The sequence below is a fragment of the Myiozetetes cayanensis genome, unplaced genomic scaffold, assembly GCF_022539395.1.
Source record: "Myiozetetes cayanensis isolate MyiCay16 unplaced genomic scaffold, myiCay2020 scf10, whole genome shotgun sequence".
In the NCBI taxonomy this organism is placed as follows: domain Eukaryota; kingdom Metazoa; phylum Chordata; class Aves; order Passeriformes; family Tyrannidae; genus Myiozetetes; species Myiozetetes cayanensis.
This window is the reverse complement of record NW_026086605.1, coordinates 4,397,435-4,411,016: the sequence shown is the minus strand read 5'-3', so window position 1 is coordinate 4,411,016 and position 13,582 is coordinate 4,397,435. Positions and strand designations below refer to the sequence as shown.

The 13,582-nt window shown below is 42.9% G+C and overlaps 1 protein-coding gene across 2 annotated transcripts in view; it reads right to left on the bottom strand.

The window, feature by feature from the left end:
- DOCK1 (dedicator of cytokinesis 1) overlaps positions 1–13,582 on the bottom strand; it is a 263,338-nt gene that overhangs the window by 241,428 nt on the left and 8,328 nt on the right. For both annotated transcript variants that reach the window (XM_050305334.1, XM_050305335.1), the window contains exon 2: positions 907–990. In XM_050305334.1, the coding sequence (XP_050161291.1) occupies positions 907–990 (84 nt within the window). The remainder of the gene's footprint in view (positions 1–906; positions 991–13,582) is intronic.

The window sequence follows — 13,582 nt, the reverse complement described above, 5'->3', positions numbered from 1 at the left end:
ACTGATGAGCAGAGCTCGTTACTCTTGTTGAAATAACACTGTTTCAATAAATATAATAATAAAAAAATCCAATTAAGCCAATATCTAAACCAAATTTATCACACAGATTTCCCAGAAGATCAATGTCTAAAGAGAAAGAATTAAATCAGTATATTTAAGTAAATCCTGTTTCCACATGAAAAACAGAATTTACAAGATTTTAAACTACACAGAGATCAGTTATATGTAACTTACACCTTTCCAAACTGCATCATGTCATAAAATTTCAACTCAAGGATATAATAGAACAGTTCTATTTTGCTTGGCTCAGTACTGAATCAAGAGCTGAAAAGTGCTGTGACAATTTCCACATCCTGTTGATCATCAAACTCAGCATTCCAATTCCCTTCTACGTGGATCAAGGAGGAAAGGTTTTGGTGCAGGGAACATTCCTACAGTTGCACATCAAAACAAGAAGAGCCTCTGGAAAAGCCTGAAAACAGTGCAGGGCACTGCAACACATGTACCTTCTTACATGGGAGACATAAATAATTCAGGACCCGGGAGACTTTCAAATTCAGAATCAACTCCTTTTAGCACCGGGTTCTTTTCCATTACCTGAGAGGATCCAAAAAGCATCTATCATTTCTCTAACGTAGGGTAGAAGCTACAATTAATCCCTACAAATAAAGTGGTGTGAACATCCATCTCCCCCAGAGAAGGAAATGATTATTCACCAGGTCATCGACCACATGTGGCTCCACTCAGTTAATTCTGTGCTCATTAGAAATAACGGGGTTTGCCCTTAAAAAAAAAAAAAAAGCAGGTAAGCAATTCACCACTTGATCCCATCAGAAGGTCATGAACAGAAAAGGAATGCAGCCAGGAAAAATAATACTGGTTTTAATTGAATTTTTGCCACCTTACCTTCATATGTTTCCAGTATGTGCACGGTGTCCCCAGTCTGTAAGGAGAGTTCATCGGGTCCCCTGGCGTCGTAGTTGTAGAGAGCTGGACAGAGGAAACACTGCTGTCAGAACATGCAGGACAACACAACTTCCAGGAGTTTGTCTCTCCACATAATTGTTTTTGTTACTCGCTGTTGCCATTCTCAATCATTTAGTAAAGAAAAAAAAAACCTAAAAATATGGCCAAGTCCTTAAAACCATTAATATTTCTCCTTGTAACAAAGAAGCCACATGTTCACTGTCTAAAGCTGTCCCTCACTCCATCTGTAAGGCTTTGCTTCTTCATGGCAATACATCCAGTTAATTTTTGTTGTACTTGCCCATCTTCCAGCACTGTGTGTCAATTTTAGGCAAGTCTGTCGTGAACTGCAACGTCTTCCCTGTCAGCTCAACAGGCAGAACACTTACAAAGTGTCTTTAGAAAACTCAAATCACCGCCACAAATATTGAAGAATCATTTCTCAGTCCCTTTATTAGTTCATTGCATGCATACTACACTTAAAAGCACAATTCCAGGATTCCTGAATTCCAGTGGTAACTGCATCAACCCACTGTATAATGAACTACACCCCAACAAAAAACCCAAACCCACTAACTCAGAGACCACTCCTCCCTGCCCAGAGACTCAGGAGCACTGAGATTAGCAGGGATTTTTCTGACAAGTAACACTGCAAACTAGGTTTGGTTGGAAAAAAAAATTATTAATAATCTGAAAAACAAAAACAGTTGTGGTTCCTAAAGCTAAATTTTCGTGTTTCATACGGAGCAAAAGTCCCTGTAGGAAAAAAAAAATCTTCCCACATCAAGTAGGGTCCTCATGACCCAAGGCAGACAATCCCAGTATTTCACAAGACTGAAGTGAGAGAATTTTAGTCAAGGTGGATCCACAAAAGTTTCTGTCTAAATGTCCAACTGCAAGCTACTCCCTCCAATGAGGTTATCAACCAGAAACACCGGAGAATCAGGATTTCTTATTGCTTGTCATAACTCCTGAAGGTGTGGAAGCATTTTTGTGGAACACAATAGCGACCTCCAAACTTCCTACCACCCCTCAGATAATCAGTGCTTTTCTTTCTACCTCAGCTTCCAGGGCTGGTGGGCAGCACTGGTCAGGAGTGCTCCAGTGGCATTCCAGGACATCATTACCAGAACAGAAAGACCTGGATAAGTTAGGTGTGACTCTCCTTCCCAGGAAATCTTCACTAATGTTCAAACCAAAAGAGTTCACAGAGCATTAACATATTCCACAGCATTGCAGGTAATAAAGCCAAAAAAAAAAAAAACAATTCTTCACATTAAAAATTTATGGCAAAAGCCACCAGTTATAAATTAAATAGTGAGACCCAGGAAACACCTTCCCTTACCTGCCCAGTTTTCTCCTATCCCAAGCAGGCCTAAGAAGCAGGGGAGAGCCCTATTACACAGGTCAACAGCATAAATTACACCTGTAAGAACTGGGAACTGGAGAAGAAAAAAAAATACTTCCTTGACCTCAAATCTGACAATCAGTTTAGCCCCAAGTGCAGGGAACATCCAAGTGGGCACCTGAGAACGTCTAATCCCAATCCCACCACAAGGACAGGGCACAGAGCCCAAACCTGGCCAGGACTCCCTTTCCAACCCCAGGAGCTACTATTTATTCTCCCCAGAACTTCTCCAATTCCAGCTCACAGTAGTTATCAAAAACAAATATCTGAACAGGCTGTCTTGGTCCTTTTCTCTGCACAACTCCTCTTGCTTGACAGACTTTAATGTTAAGAGGTAAATAAATATATCTGAGTGCACAAGGGGGGGGAAAAAAAATGAAAAAGCAGTTTGGAAGAGAAAACACAGTGCACAGTGTAAGATTATAAATGGAATAAAAGGATAATAAAAGGAATAAATATAAATATATAAATAAATATCAATATATAAATAAATATGTAAATATATCTAAATAAATATATAAATGTATAAGTATAAAAATAAATATAAAAGGAACAAAATGACAGGGTAAAAGGAATAAAGGTTGGGTGCACTGCAGAGACTGATACCAACAGTATTTAAATGAAGGCTTTAAAAAGTAATAAGGGGTTTTATTGACATCACAACAAGCCAAGCTATTCCTGTTCTGATGTTTTTGCTGATTTTGTCATTATTAAAGAGAGATAAACCCTCCCTCCCAGCTATCTGGCACATGATATTTGAAAGCCATAACTGCTCTTCTGCAGGAGAAGAGGCTTCTGTGAAACACATTAACAAAAATTGCCATTTTAAGCTGCTCTGAGCAGAGGGATGATAACAATGGTGAGCACGTGGGACTGGCTCCTGTATAACACCCACCAGGAATGGTTCCAGCTCAGCTTTTGGACACAGCAGGGAAAACAAAGTCACACAGCCCTAACTCCTCCAAATCTGTAAGGCTGGTCATCCTCAGGGTGTTTATTTGAGATGTCTTCAGGGTTCACAAATCAAGAGGATCAGTGGATGCTCATGCACCCAAAAATTAATCCAAGGAGAGTCTTCAACCTTCAGAACCCTGACAAGCAATCCCACTGCCTCAAATCAGACATTCCAGTCAGGAAGAATTCGCATTATGACAGATTAAAACTAGCCCTGTACTCAATTCACACTTCAGCCAAGCACTGCTCAAACGTTAAATGGAACAACACTGAGGATCAAAGGCAGCTACAAGTAAAAGACACTAAAATTTATGCCCAAAAGTCTTCACTGGTGTCTGCCATCACACGGGTCACGTACCAGGAGCTCCACTGTAATGACCAATTCTCTGATGATGACAAAGAGCCATCAAGGGGTAATTACTGCCCAGACAGCTCCCACTGCCCTGAACTGACTGAGGAGCAACGGCCACGGAGGGATGATTTATCTTTGAAAATATATACGTGTGAAAAATGTGTCTGCAAGAAAAAATAAATCACATTTTTGGCTTGCAGCAGCATTGACAGATCATGAAACAAACAACCAAAATAACTATAAAGTGCATTCCACCCTATGATTGCAAAGCAAGGCTTGCACTACACTGCCTACTCCTATGCTAGGTAACAGATAACTCCCTCTCAGGCTACTTTTTTTTTATGTACAGTGACATCAAAAGCTGTTCTGACAGAAAATGTTTGATTGGAGCAAACAACAAGGCTTTAATTAAAGGAAAAGACAAAATTTTGGGGGAGTAAAGCATGAAACTGGAATGCTTATACTTTGTTTGAACAACTGTATTCCGAGGCACCGTTTAAAATATTTAAAAACCTGAAGTATAACTTGCAATTTTTTTTTTTTTCTTTTAACCAAAGTTAAGTTTTGCTTAATTTGGAAAATCCAGTTCCCAGCATGACAGATTTTCAGCTGGGAGAGCTCTGAGCTAACTGGAGCATTAGGAATATTTACACCAGGTAACTTCAGGCCTCCCCTTCGTGCCCGAACTGGAGAATTACAGCTCAAGTTCTGGCACAGGAGTTACACAACCTCATAAACCAGAAACACCTCTGCTACAACACAGAGCAAAATAAAGAACGTGGTTCCTCCAGCAGCAAAAGATTTATGACTGAGCCCAAGCCAGGGTGAGTTACCTGAAGGGAGACAACAAGGAAGATGGAGAGAGACTATTTACAAAGGGCCTGGAGGGACAGGACAAGGGGAATGGCTTCACACTGACAGAGGGGAGGTTTTGATCAGATTTGGGCAAGAAATTCTTGGCTGTGAGGGTGGGAAGGCCCTGGCATAGGTTGCCCAGAAAAGCTGTGGCTGCCCCATCCCTGGAAGTGTCCAAGGCCAGGTTGGACGGGGCTTGGAGCAACCTGGGCTAGTGGAAGGTGTCCCTGCACCATGGCAGGGGGTGGAACTAGGATGGGCTTTAAGGTCCCTTCCAACCCAACTCATTACAGGATTCTATGAAAATACAACAAAGTCACCGTGACTCAATCCAAGCCACAGGTGTGATGATCCACCCAGGCCACTGAAGATTTTTTCTCCCTAGTTGTGCTTCCAGCCAAGGGATCCTCCAGGTAAAGGCTGTCCCTGCTCCCCTACTCCTCCTCCTCCTCCCTCCACAACCACAAATCACATCGACACAAGAGTCCTGAAGTGCCAAAAGCAAAGAATTAGTGTGGGCACAGAAAGAGCCATTTTTTCAACTCTAAGAGTTGACAAAGGAAGGAACAATGAACAGGGCATTACAGTAACTGCACTGAAACCCCATTTACTGTTAAAGAATACAAAACAAACACCTCTCCTGAGCTGCACTCATTTATCTGCAAGCATTAGAAAAAGGAGGATGAAACACTAGAATTAAAGAGGTGGCAAAGGGGAGAAAAAGGAAAAAGCAAACAAAAGGCAACATCAATTTATAGTGAAGGAGCTTTTCTCTGACTGTATCAAAGGTGAGATATCTTAAGACACCATGAAGATGTTACAGAGCAATATTCCCTGGAATTACTTTGCATTAAGGGCTGTATTAATTGTTCTACATTCCTCAAAGAAACCAAACTACATTTAACACATTCTCAGTTTTATTTTACACAGTCTTTTAAAAAAAAACCCCAAATCATAACTGTGCTTTTTCAATAAAAGTGATCTGAAAATGCAGAGGTGAAAGCAGTCTTTTGCAAATTCTTTATCATCATAAATCAAAGACATATGAAGGTTTTCCTCCTATTTTCCCTAAAGTGAAGTGGTTGCTTTCAGTATTAGGGAGACTCCTTAGTCCTCTTTACTTACCCAGATGAGGTTCTAATTTCTACAACTGAGATTAAAGGAGAAAGGAAGAAATAAAAACAAGTGTTGGGGTGCACTCAGGAGGTGCACCTGAGAACCACTCAAGATGATTATTTCATTAACCAAGGGTAGATCTGAAGTCACCTTATGTTTTGTCATTCCTAGTCTCACCAAGCCTGATGCACAGTTCTTTCCCAATATTCCAGTTATCCTGTTATCCAAACATTGCCAAAAAATCCATTTCCTAAAGAGAGGAGAAGCCTGAAGAAGTTCTTCCTGAAGTCACCACCAAGCTTACAAAGAAAATACAGCTTGTGGTTCCTCCTCCCCTGTAGTTACACTCTACATCTTACTGATTAAATCTATGATGTGACTTTTACTGCAGGTCTACACTAAATCCAACAAGTCCAAGTAGACAGTAAGGATTTATTCTCATTTTCCCTTGCAGAGGCGAGACTATTCCTTTCACCCCTTCTCTACCTGAGCAGTGAATTCCTGGAACACACCTTGGTCCATCTGGAACTGTATTCCCACATGAGCCTGAGAGCATTGTCTCTCCTCCATGACCTACACGGGGCATCTGTCGAGAGTGAGAGAATCCTGAACCTGCGCTCTGGAATCCCTCAAACTGAAGTCCCTGCAGTGACAGCCTGTCCTCCCTCTTCCAAAGTGAGGACACAACGGGAGTGAAGGACCACCAAGCCTCTCTAATCATCAGCAGACACGTCAGGTTTTCTAACAGATGGCAGCACAGGGGAGCAATATGTTCTGCATCACATTTGGTGTCTTATCACTACCCAACGTGAATTAATAAGCTGAGGAAACTTCATCAATCCAGAGCAATCCCCAAACTTGAGTCATGTTGTCTTCCAGAAACGTAACCACCTTATTGATGAATCCAAGTAGGACAGAACAAGATGCACACTTGTCCTTTCTGCACTGATTAAAAATGCATAAATAAAGTCTGGAGAGAAGGAGGCTCAGGGGGGACCTTCTGGTTTTCTCCAACTGCCAGGGAGGTGGTGGAGCCCTCACCCCTGGAGGTGTCCAAGGAACAACTGGACGTGGCACTCAGTGCTCTGGGCTGGGTGACAAAGCAGGGATTGGGCACAATGGCGATCTTGGAGGGATTTTCCAGTTTAATTGATTCTAGGATTCTGTGCAATAAGAGAGTCCTGGACCAAGCCAAGATTACCAAGAAGCAAGCTCAGGTTCTTGCTTTTCTTCCTTCCCCCTTTTAAACCAGACACTTTATTTTTAGGGAGCTAATGAAGTAAGATGCCAACTCACTGTTTAACAGCTTTCTCCCTCCTCCTCCTTGCTAATCAGTATTCTGAGGACTTCACCACAAAGTACTCAGGGTGCAAAACTGAAACTAGTGCTAAAATAAATATATATATATACATTATTATTGACTTTACAGCATTATTAACGTGCCATAGTGCACAGCTAACAAGAAGCACAATCAAGAACATCCAAATTGATTTTTAATGTTAAGAAGTCCATTAACTGAAACACACCCTGTGTGCAAGAAGGAATCACATCACCCCGAGCTCTTAACACTGGCTCTGCAGAAAAAAGCAAGATGCTGATGCAGACTAACAGAAAACATTATCTAGTGGCAGATGTCCTGGCATCTGTCTTCTGGTAACTTGGAATCATGAAGTGAGTGAGTTTTGATGCTCCCTTGGATTTCCTACGTGTCACTGCGGGGACACCAAGGAGCTGTAACTTGGTCTTGCTATGGTGGGGCTACAGGGACCACCCTCAAAGGTGGCAAGGAGAGCATTGGAGCCTCAGCTGTTTAAAATGGACTCATCTTAATGAACTGAAATTCCAAACCACTTCTGGCAGAAGTCTTTGCAAACTTTGCCAGACCATAAATATTGCTATGGAGGAAAATACGTCAAGGTGTGTGCAGGGCATGGGAGGGAAAAGAGTTAAAGACTGGAGGGGAGGAGGAGGCAGTCCAGCTCACTAAGGTCAGTGCTGGCAGAGGATCAAATGTGCATGAACTGGCCATGAGTCAACGTCAGGATCGCTGGACTGAGGTTCCCCAGGAGATAAGTGACCAAAACCGGCAGGGCTGCAGCTCCACACCCATTCCTGGCTCCTGTGCCTCCAGCTGCATGTCCCTGCCCCTTCCCTTATCCCAGCACTGGCACCTTCTCCCTCAGGCAGCAGCTGCTGTTCAAAACCTCAATGTGATGATGACAGCACCAACTTCAACTGACAGAGAGTGCAGCCTTAGGAAAAGGTCCCAAAACAGAGCCACAGAGTCCCAGAATTGTTGGGGTGGGAAGGGACCTCTGGAGATCATCCAGCCCACACCCACCTGCTGCAGGTGACACAGGAACGCTTCCAGGTAGGTTTGGAACGTCTCCAGAGAGGGAGACTCCCCATCTGCCCTCCCTGGGCAGCTGTTCCAGTGCTCTGCCACCCTCCATGGAAAGAAGTTCTGCCTCATGTTGAGGTGGAACTTCTTGTGGTTTAGTTCGTGTCCTGCCAACAGGTGCAACATCCCCAAATGCCACAAGCTCAGTCTTACAGTCCAGTCCCTTTCACAAGCTGGATTTGAGTCACATCAACGATGCAGGTAAACCCTGAAGTCCTTCCCAATCCAAAGCTCCAGGATAAACCAGCACAGATTATGTCAGAGCTTGGAGCTCAAGGAGGGCACAAAGCACTACCTGAGACATCAGTCCCCTGCTTCTTCAAGCCTCTCCCTTGCCAGTGCAGCAGGTTTCTATTGCACTGAACATAACTTTTGCAAAGAGGGTGTCTTTTACTAAGCATTTCTACAGCAGAGAGCTCGATGTCACAGCTGTATTTTAACAGTCAATTTCCATGACTATAAAAATCAAGTCCAACATGACAAAACTGCTACTGCACTGCTGCAGAAACAGGGGAGAATGACACTATTCTCTGCAATACAGAGCTGATGATGCAGAGCAAAGAGCCTAAAGCAAGGAGGAGGAAATGAGGTGATGGGAAGATATTTTCATTTCCTACTCTACTTCCTCCTCGGTATTTCTATGAGGGAAAACAAAATCAAAATTCCTCTGCTGCTTTCTCAGAAAAGCTTCCAGACTGGGGAAGAGAGATGAAAGTTTTAGGTTCTTCACACACCAAACCTTGCTCAGTTTTCCTCTGCCATCAGATTATTTGTCTCTCAGGCCTTCAAGCTGTCTCCAAGAGCAAGAAAGACAGAGCAGGAACAGAAATCCCCAGTCAGATAATCCCTGAGGAGCTCGTTCTGCTTGCTCTGAAAGAACACTCTGAGAGAGGAACGACCTGCTAAGAGCCACAATTTGATCCCCCAATGTTTCCCTTTCCCAAAACAGCCAGGCTGCTGCAGAAATTGGAAATAAGGGACACTTTTCCTGAAGTTGTACCTTAGGCCGGAATTAACGGGGAAACGTAACCATGGCAGCGAGTCAAGCAGCACTGAATGCACTGGTAGATAAGAGCAGCATTTAAAAAAAAAAAAAAAAAAAAAAAAACAGGGAAAAATTGTTTTTCTCCAAGCCAGAGAGCAATCACATGCCTTGTGCTGCTTTCAGAGCACTTGGCTCGGCCGCTGGCCCTAACAAAGGGTCACTGTCCGGCTCACTCCAGGCTGCAGAGTCCCCTTCTCATCACCAGCCCTTCCACCAGCACTGCAGGAGCTGTCAGAGAGAGCTCAGATCCCCACAGATCCATGTTTCCCACCTAAAGGGAATCCTCTGAACCCACAGTAATTCGTACATTCATCCTGCAAGAAATAAGGAGAAGCAATGATATGATACAACATCACCATTCTCTCAGAAACAGCATCACTCTCTATATTTATTCTCTCTATAAATATATAAACTTCTGGGAAGTGAGAAAAAAACCAAAAAAAGTAAAAGAACACTCAGACAGTGAACTCCACAATTTTTGCACAGTAAGAACCTAAATTTATAGTTGCAACCCTTAACTTTATTACCAGTTAATTTAATCATTCTAAAGCCTTTTCTAGCTGAATCATAGAATATTCTGATTCGGAAGGGACCCACAAGGATCTTTAAGTCCAACCCTTTTTTTTTTTAATTACTTAACTCAATTAATAACCTTTATATATATATATTACAATAAATTAATTTTTAAATTAAAGTTGATGTAAGCCAGCAATCAATCACAAATGTATATGGGAACTCCCAGGTTAGAACTTTCCACCAGCAGCTGTTGAGTCCTGCCTGACCAGTTTGGTTCCCCACCAGCAGGACACCCCTCAACCTACTGAAATATCAGAAAGAACCTTTCTAACTGCATCCCTTACTCCCCTGGGCTCAGGGCTGTAACACCATCCTAAGAATAAACACCCAAAGAAATTGTATTTTCTAAACACCACCGAAGGTCACATTTGTTAATGGTAGGAGGGTGTTTAAGGTGCCATTAACCTGCAGTAACCTGCTGCTATAAGAAAAAAACCAACAATATTTTGATTATTCTTTCTTCCTCTTTGTCATGTGATTTTCCCAGCATCAATCCAAGCATTCCCTGAAAAGAGGAGCAGCATTAGCACCCAGCACATGCCCAGGGCAGCACCAGCCAAGGCCAGCTCCTGGCTGGAGGAGCAGCCCAGCACTGCTCCATGGGAAACAACAGCTTAAGGAGACCTATTCCCCTGTCATGATTTGCAAACTCTGCTCCCATGTGTGTGTTTGGGAAGCTCCACCTGGCAGCACAAGTTTGTGCTACACCAGGCAGTGTATCCTGTCTCCACAACCACCTTCACCCTAAAACACGCTGTCCCCACCGTAAAAATACCGCATTAATCTAAAAAACTGGTTATTTCTCGACTACTCAACTCATCACCACTTTGAGGGCCTCTCCCTCAAAACAAAACTATTTAAAAAAATCAAACTAATGATTGCCAGCACAATATACACTCAAGAAACGTCCAGCAAACCAGCTCTTTTTTAACATATCCCTAACACACATTTGCACTGGCTGAGTTTGGTGCAATCCAACTTACTCCACTTGCTAAACAGCCTTCAGTGTTCTGGAGAAAAACAGCTTAAAAACTTAAAAACAGTGCCCCAAAAGCAAGAGTGTGCTGCTGCCTGCAAAGGGAACAAGAGAAACCCTGTGATGTGCAGATGCAACAAGAAGGGAAACGCAGTGGCAGAGCCCAAGGCTTCACTAATGATCACCAATATTTCCCTTTTCACTGCCTTTACCCAGCCATTTCTCACTGCTATCACCACCCATCTCCTCAGCACCTGAGCTGCAATTATTCTATTAGCCCTCCCTGAAACTATTTTATATTTTCCACACTCCTTATGTAAGTGTTATGGAACTTTTAGTCATAAAAGTTTGTATCTTGATTTAAGAACAGCTCCCAGATCAGCACGCTGGGTTAAGATGGCATCACACCTGGACTGTAAAAGCTTACACAGCTATCCCAATATTTTCAATATTCAAGCCCTAAAGGTATTAAAACTACTGGTTTATAGCCAAAAACATGTCCACCTTTGTGCTCTCTAGCTGTGGAAACCAGCAGCTGCTGCAGGAAGCCCAAACTGCACTTCCTGTGTTCAAGGCATAAATCTGAACCAGTTAAATCAGTCAGCTATCACAGCCCAGTAAATAAACAGAGGCTTCTTTTGGAGCACAAGTGATTGATAAAAATCTGTTAATAAATCATTTCACAAAACACTCAATTAGAAAATCAAACCTGAGTTGAATCCACACAAAACTTCCAAAAATGTAAGAGGCACCGTAACCAAGGAATCCTCACGAGTCTTTCCTAAAATGTGCTTATCTGGCTTGATTTTTAAGGAATAAGAACTCCCACCCCAGCTACTCCAGGCACTCCTCAAAGACTCAACTGCTCCTCAAAGAAGGTTTGGATTTTTTTCCCCACAAAAAACCCTTTACTAGTCATAAAATTCTTAAGGTTGTAAAAGACCTGTACGACCAAGTCCAACCATCAACCCAGCTCTGCCACCATGCTCCCCACAAAACCATGTCCTCAAGTGCCATATCCATGTTTTTTGAACACTTCCAGGGATGGTGAGCCCACCAGCTAATATATTGGACACTCTTCCCATGGGCTGTGGCGGTGGTTTAAAGAAAGTTTGGCAATAAACACATTAAATCTTGCTACCCACAACAACATCCCAACAGCAGGAGAGACCAGGTTTGATAGAGTCCAAAGTCCAGTTCCCATCATCAGCATTTTAGAGACACACCAAGACCTTACCAAAAAAATCCCCTCATCCATCAGCACCTCATGGAGCTCTTTAGGGCACTAATGCCCAGCATTAAAACAATCCCATCCGAGCTAACTGCAGATGATCCTTGTTATCCAGATAAACATCTAATGTGCTTTTTTAATCCTTTCAGAGTCTCAGTTACAGTCAAACCCTCACAAACAAAACCAACCAACAAACATAAACAAACTGTAATGCAGTAAACACCAAAAGAATATTTGGCTCTCTATCAAAAGTTCAGGGGTGGTGTTTTGTCCTGTTTGACTCACACACCATGGAAAATACTATCTAAGAAATAACACTGCACCATAAAAAGTGGCTGGAGATGAGAACAGATACTTAACTTGTGAGCAAGAATAACTATATTCTCACCAGAAAAGCTCATTAACTGAAACCTCTGGGAAAAGGAGCTTTATCCACTGCTTCCATCCCCTCCAGTGCTTTGTCATATGTCACTAAACTAATTTTCCTAAGGAGACAATTCCAGCTGCTTGGCCTATTCCAGTCTTACAGGGTTTGGGAGCTGCTTTTCAGCCCTTTGCCTGGAACATTTATGACAAAAAAAAAAAATCTGCCTTCTTTCTGCCCAACCATCAGTGAGCAGCATGAAAAAAAGTGCAGAGCAGCCCGATGGAGGTCACCCAGAGGGGGAACAGAGGCTGCCAGCAGCTCCAGGGGCGTTGCTGACAGCCTGCCAAGGAAGGACAGAGGTAGGAACTGCCACACCAAAGACAAGCCTTCTACACACCAGCACCACCTACTAGTCAAGGTAAGAGAAATAAAGGCAAGGCTAAGGCAGCACAACAGTGGGAGGTGGAGGAGGGTCCAAATCTCAAGGCATGAGAAATAATTCAGCCTCCACAGCCTGCAAAATGAGTCAGAGAGCGCACAGCTCGTTGCCGGAGGGAGAGAGGACAGCAGTGCTCAGGTTTTCCATTTGCCCCAATTGTGAGGCTCTAAAGATGAGCACAATTTCCCACCAAAGTCAAACAGGGAGAGCCAGGTGAGTGGATAGAAGGAATTCCAGCAGGGATGGCAAGATGACGGGAGATGGCTGCAGGAAACTGGGGGGCATTTGTGTATAAGGATAAAAGAGGAGATATAAAGAAAAAAAAGAGGCCAGACACCAGGTAACACCACCACCATCTCATGTTAGAGCACACCAAAGGCTTGAGTGTAAGCATTATTTTCTATATTAGAGTTACAAATGAGTCAGATCGATGCCAAACAGCAAAAAATGCTCCCAGACTACCCCAAAGCAGTAGGAAAAAGTCAAAGACAAGTCAAACAAAAGCTGACGAACACATCCTCTTTTAGCTCTTTCTGCTACTTGAAAAACAGTAATTAAAGTAAAAAAAACCCACTTCTTGCCGTTTTGATGTCAGTTTTCATTCATATGCTTCTATTTTGAGAGATTAACTTTGCATTTAGTCAAGAGAAGGTTTAAAGGTTCCCACAGGCCCTTATCTCTAACTTTCCTGACCCAAGCAACACACTTAGCCATATCCACACACAGTCACTACCTCAGTGCAACCCCTCCTTCAGAGCACAGTATTTACAGGGCATTCCAAGCCACTGCCTTGATAATCCAGAGCCATGGCAGGGTCATGATCTGCTCACTGGAGTCATATGCACAGCAGATTTTTTGGAAAGCAAAGCGTCCCCTTAAGTTGTTCGCCATCTGCC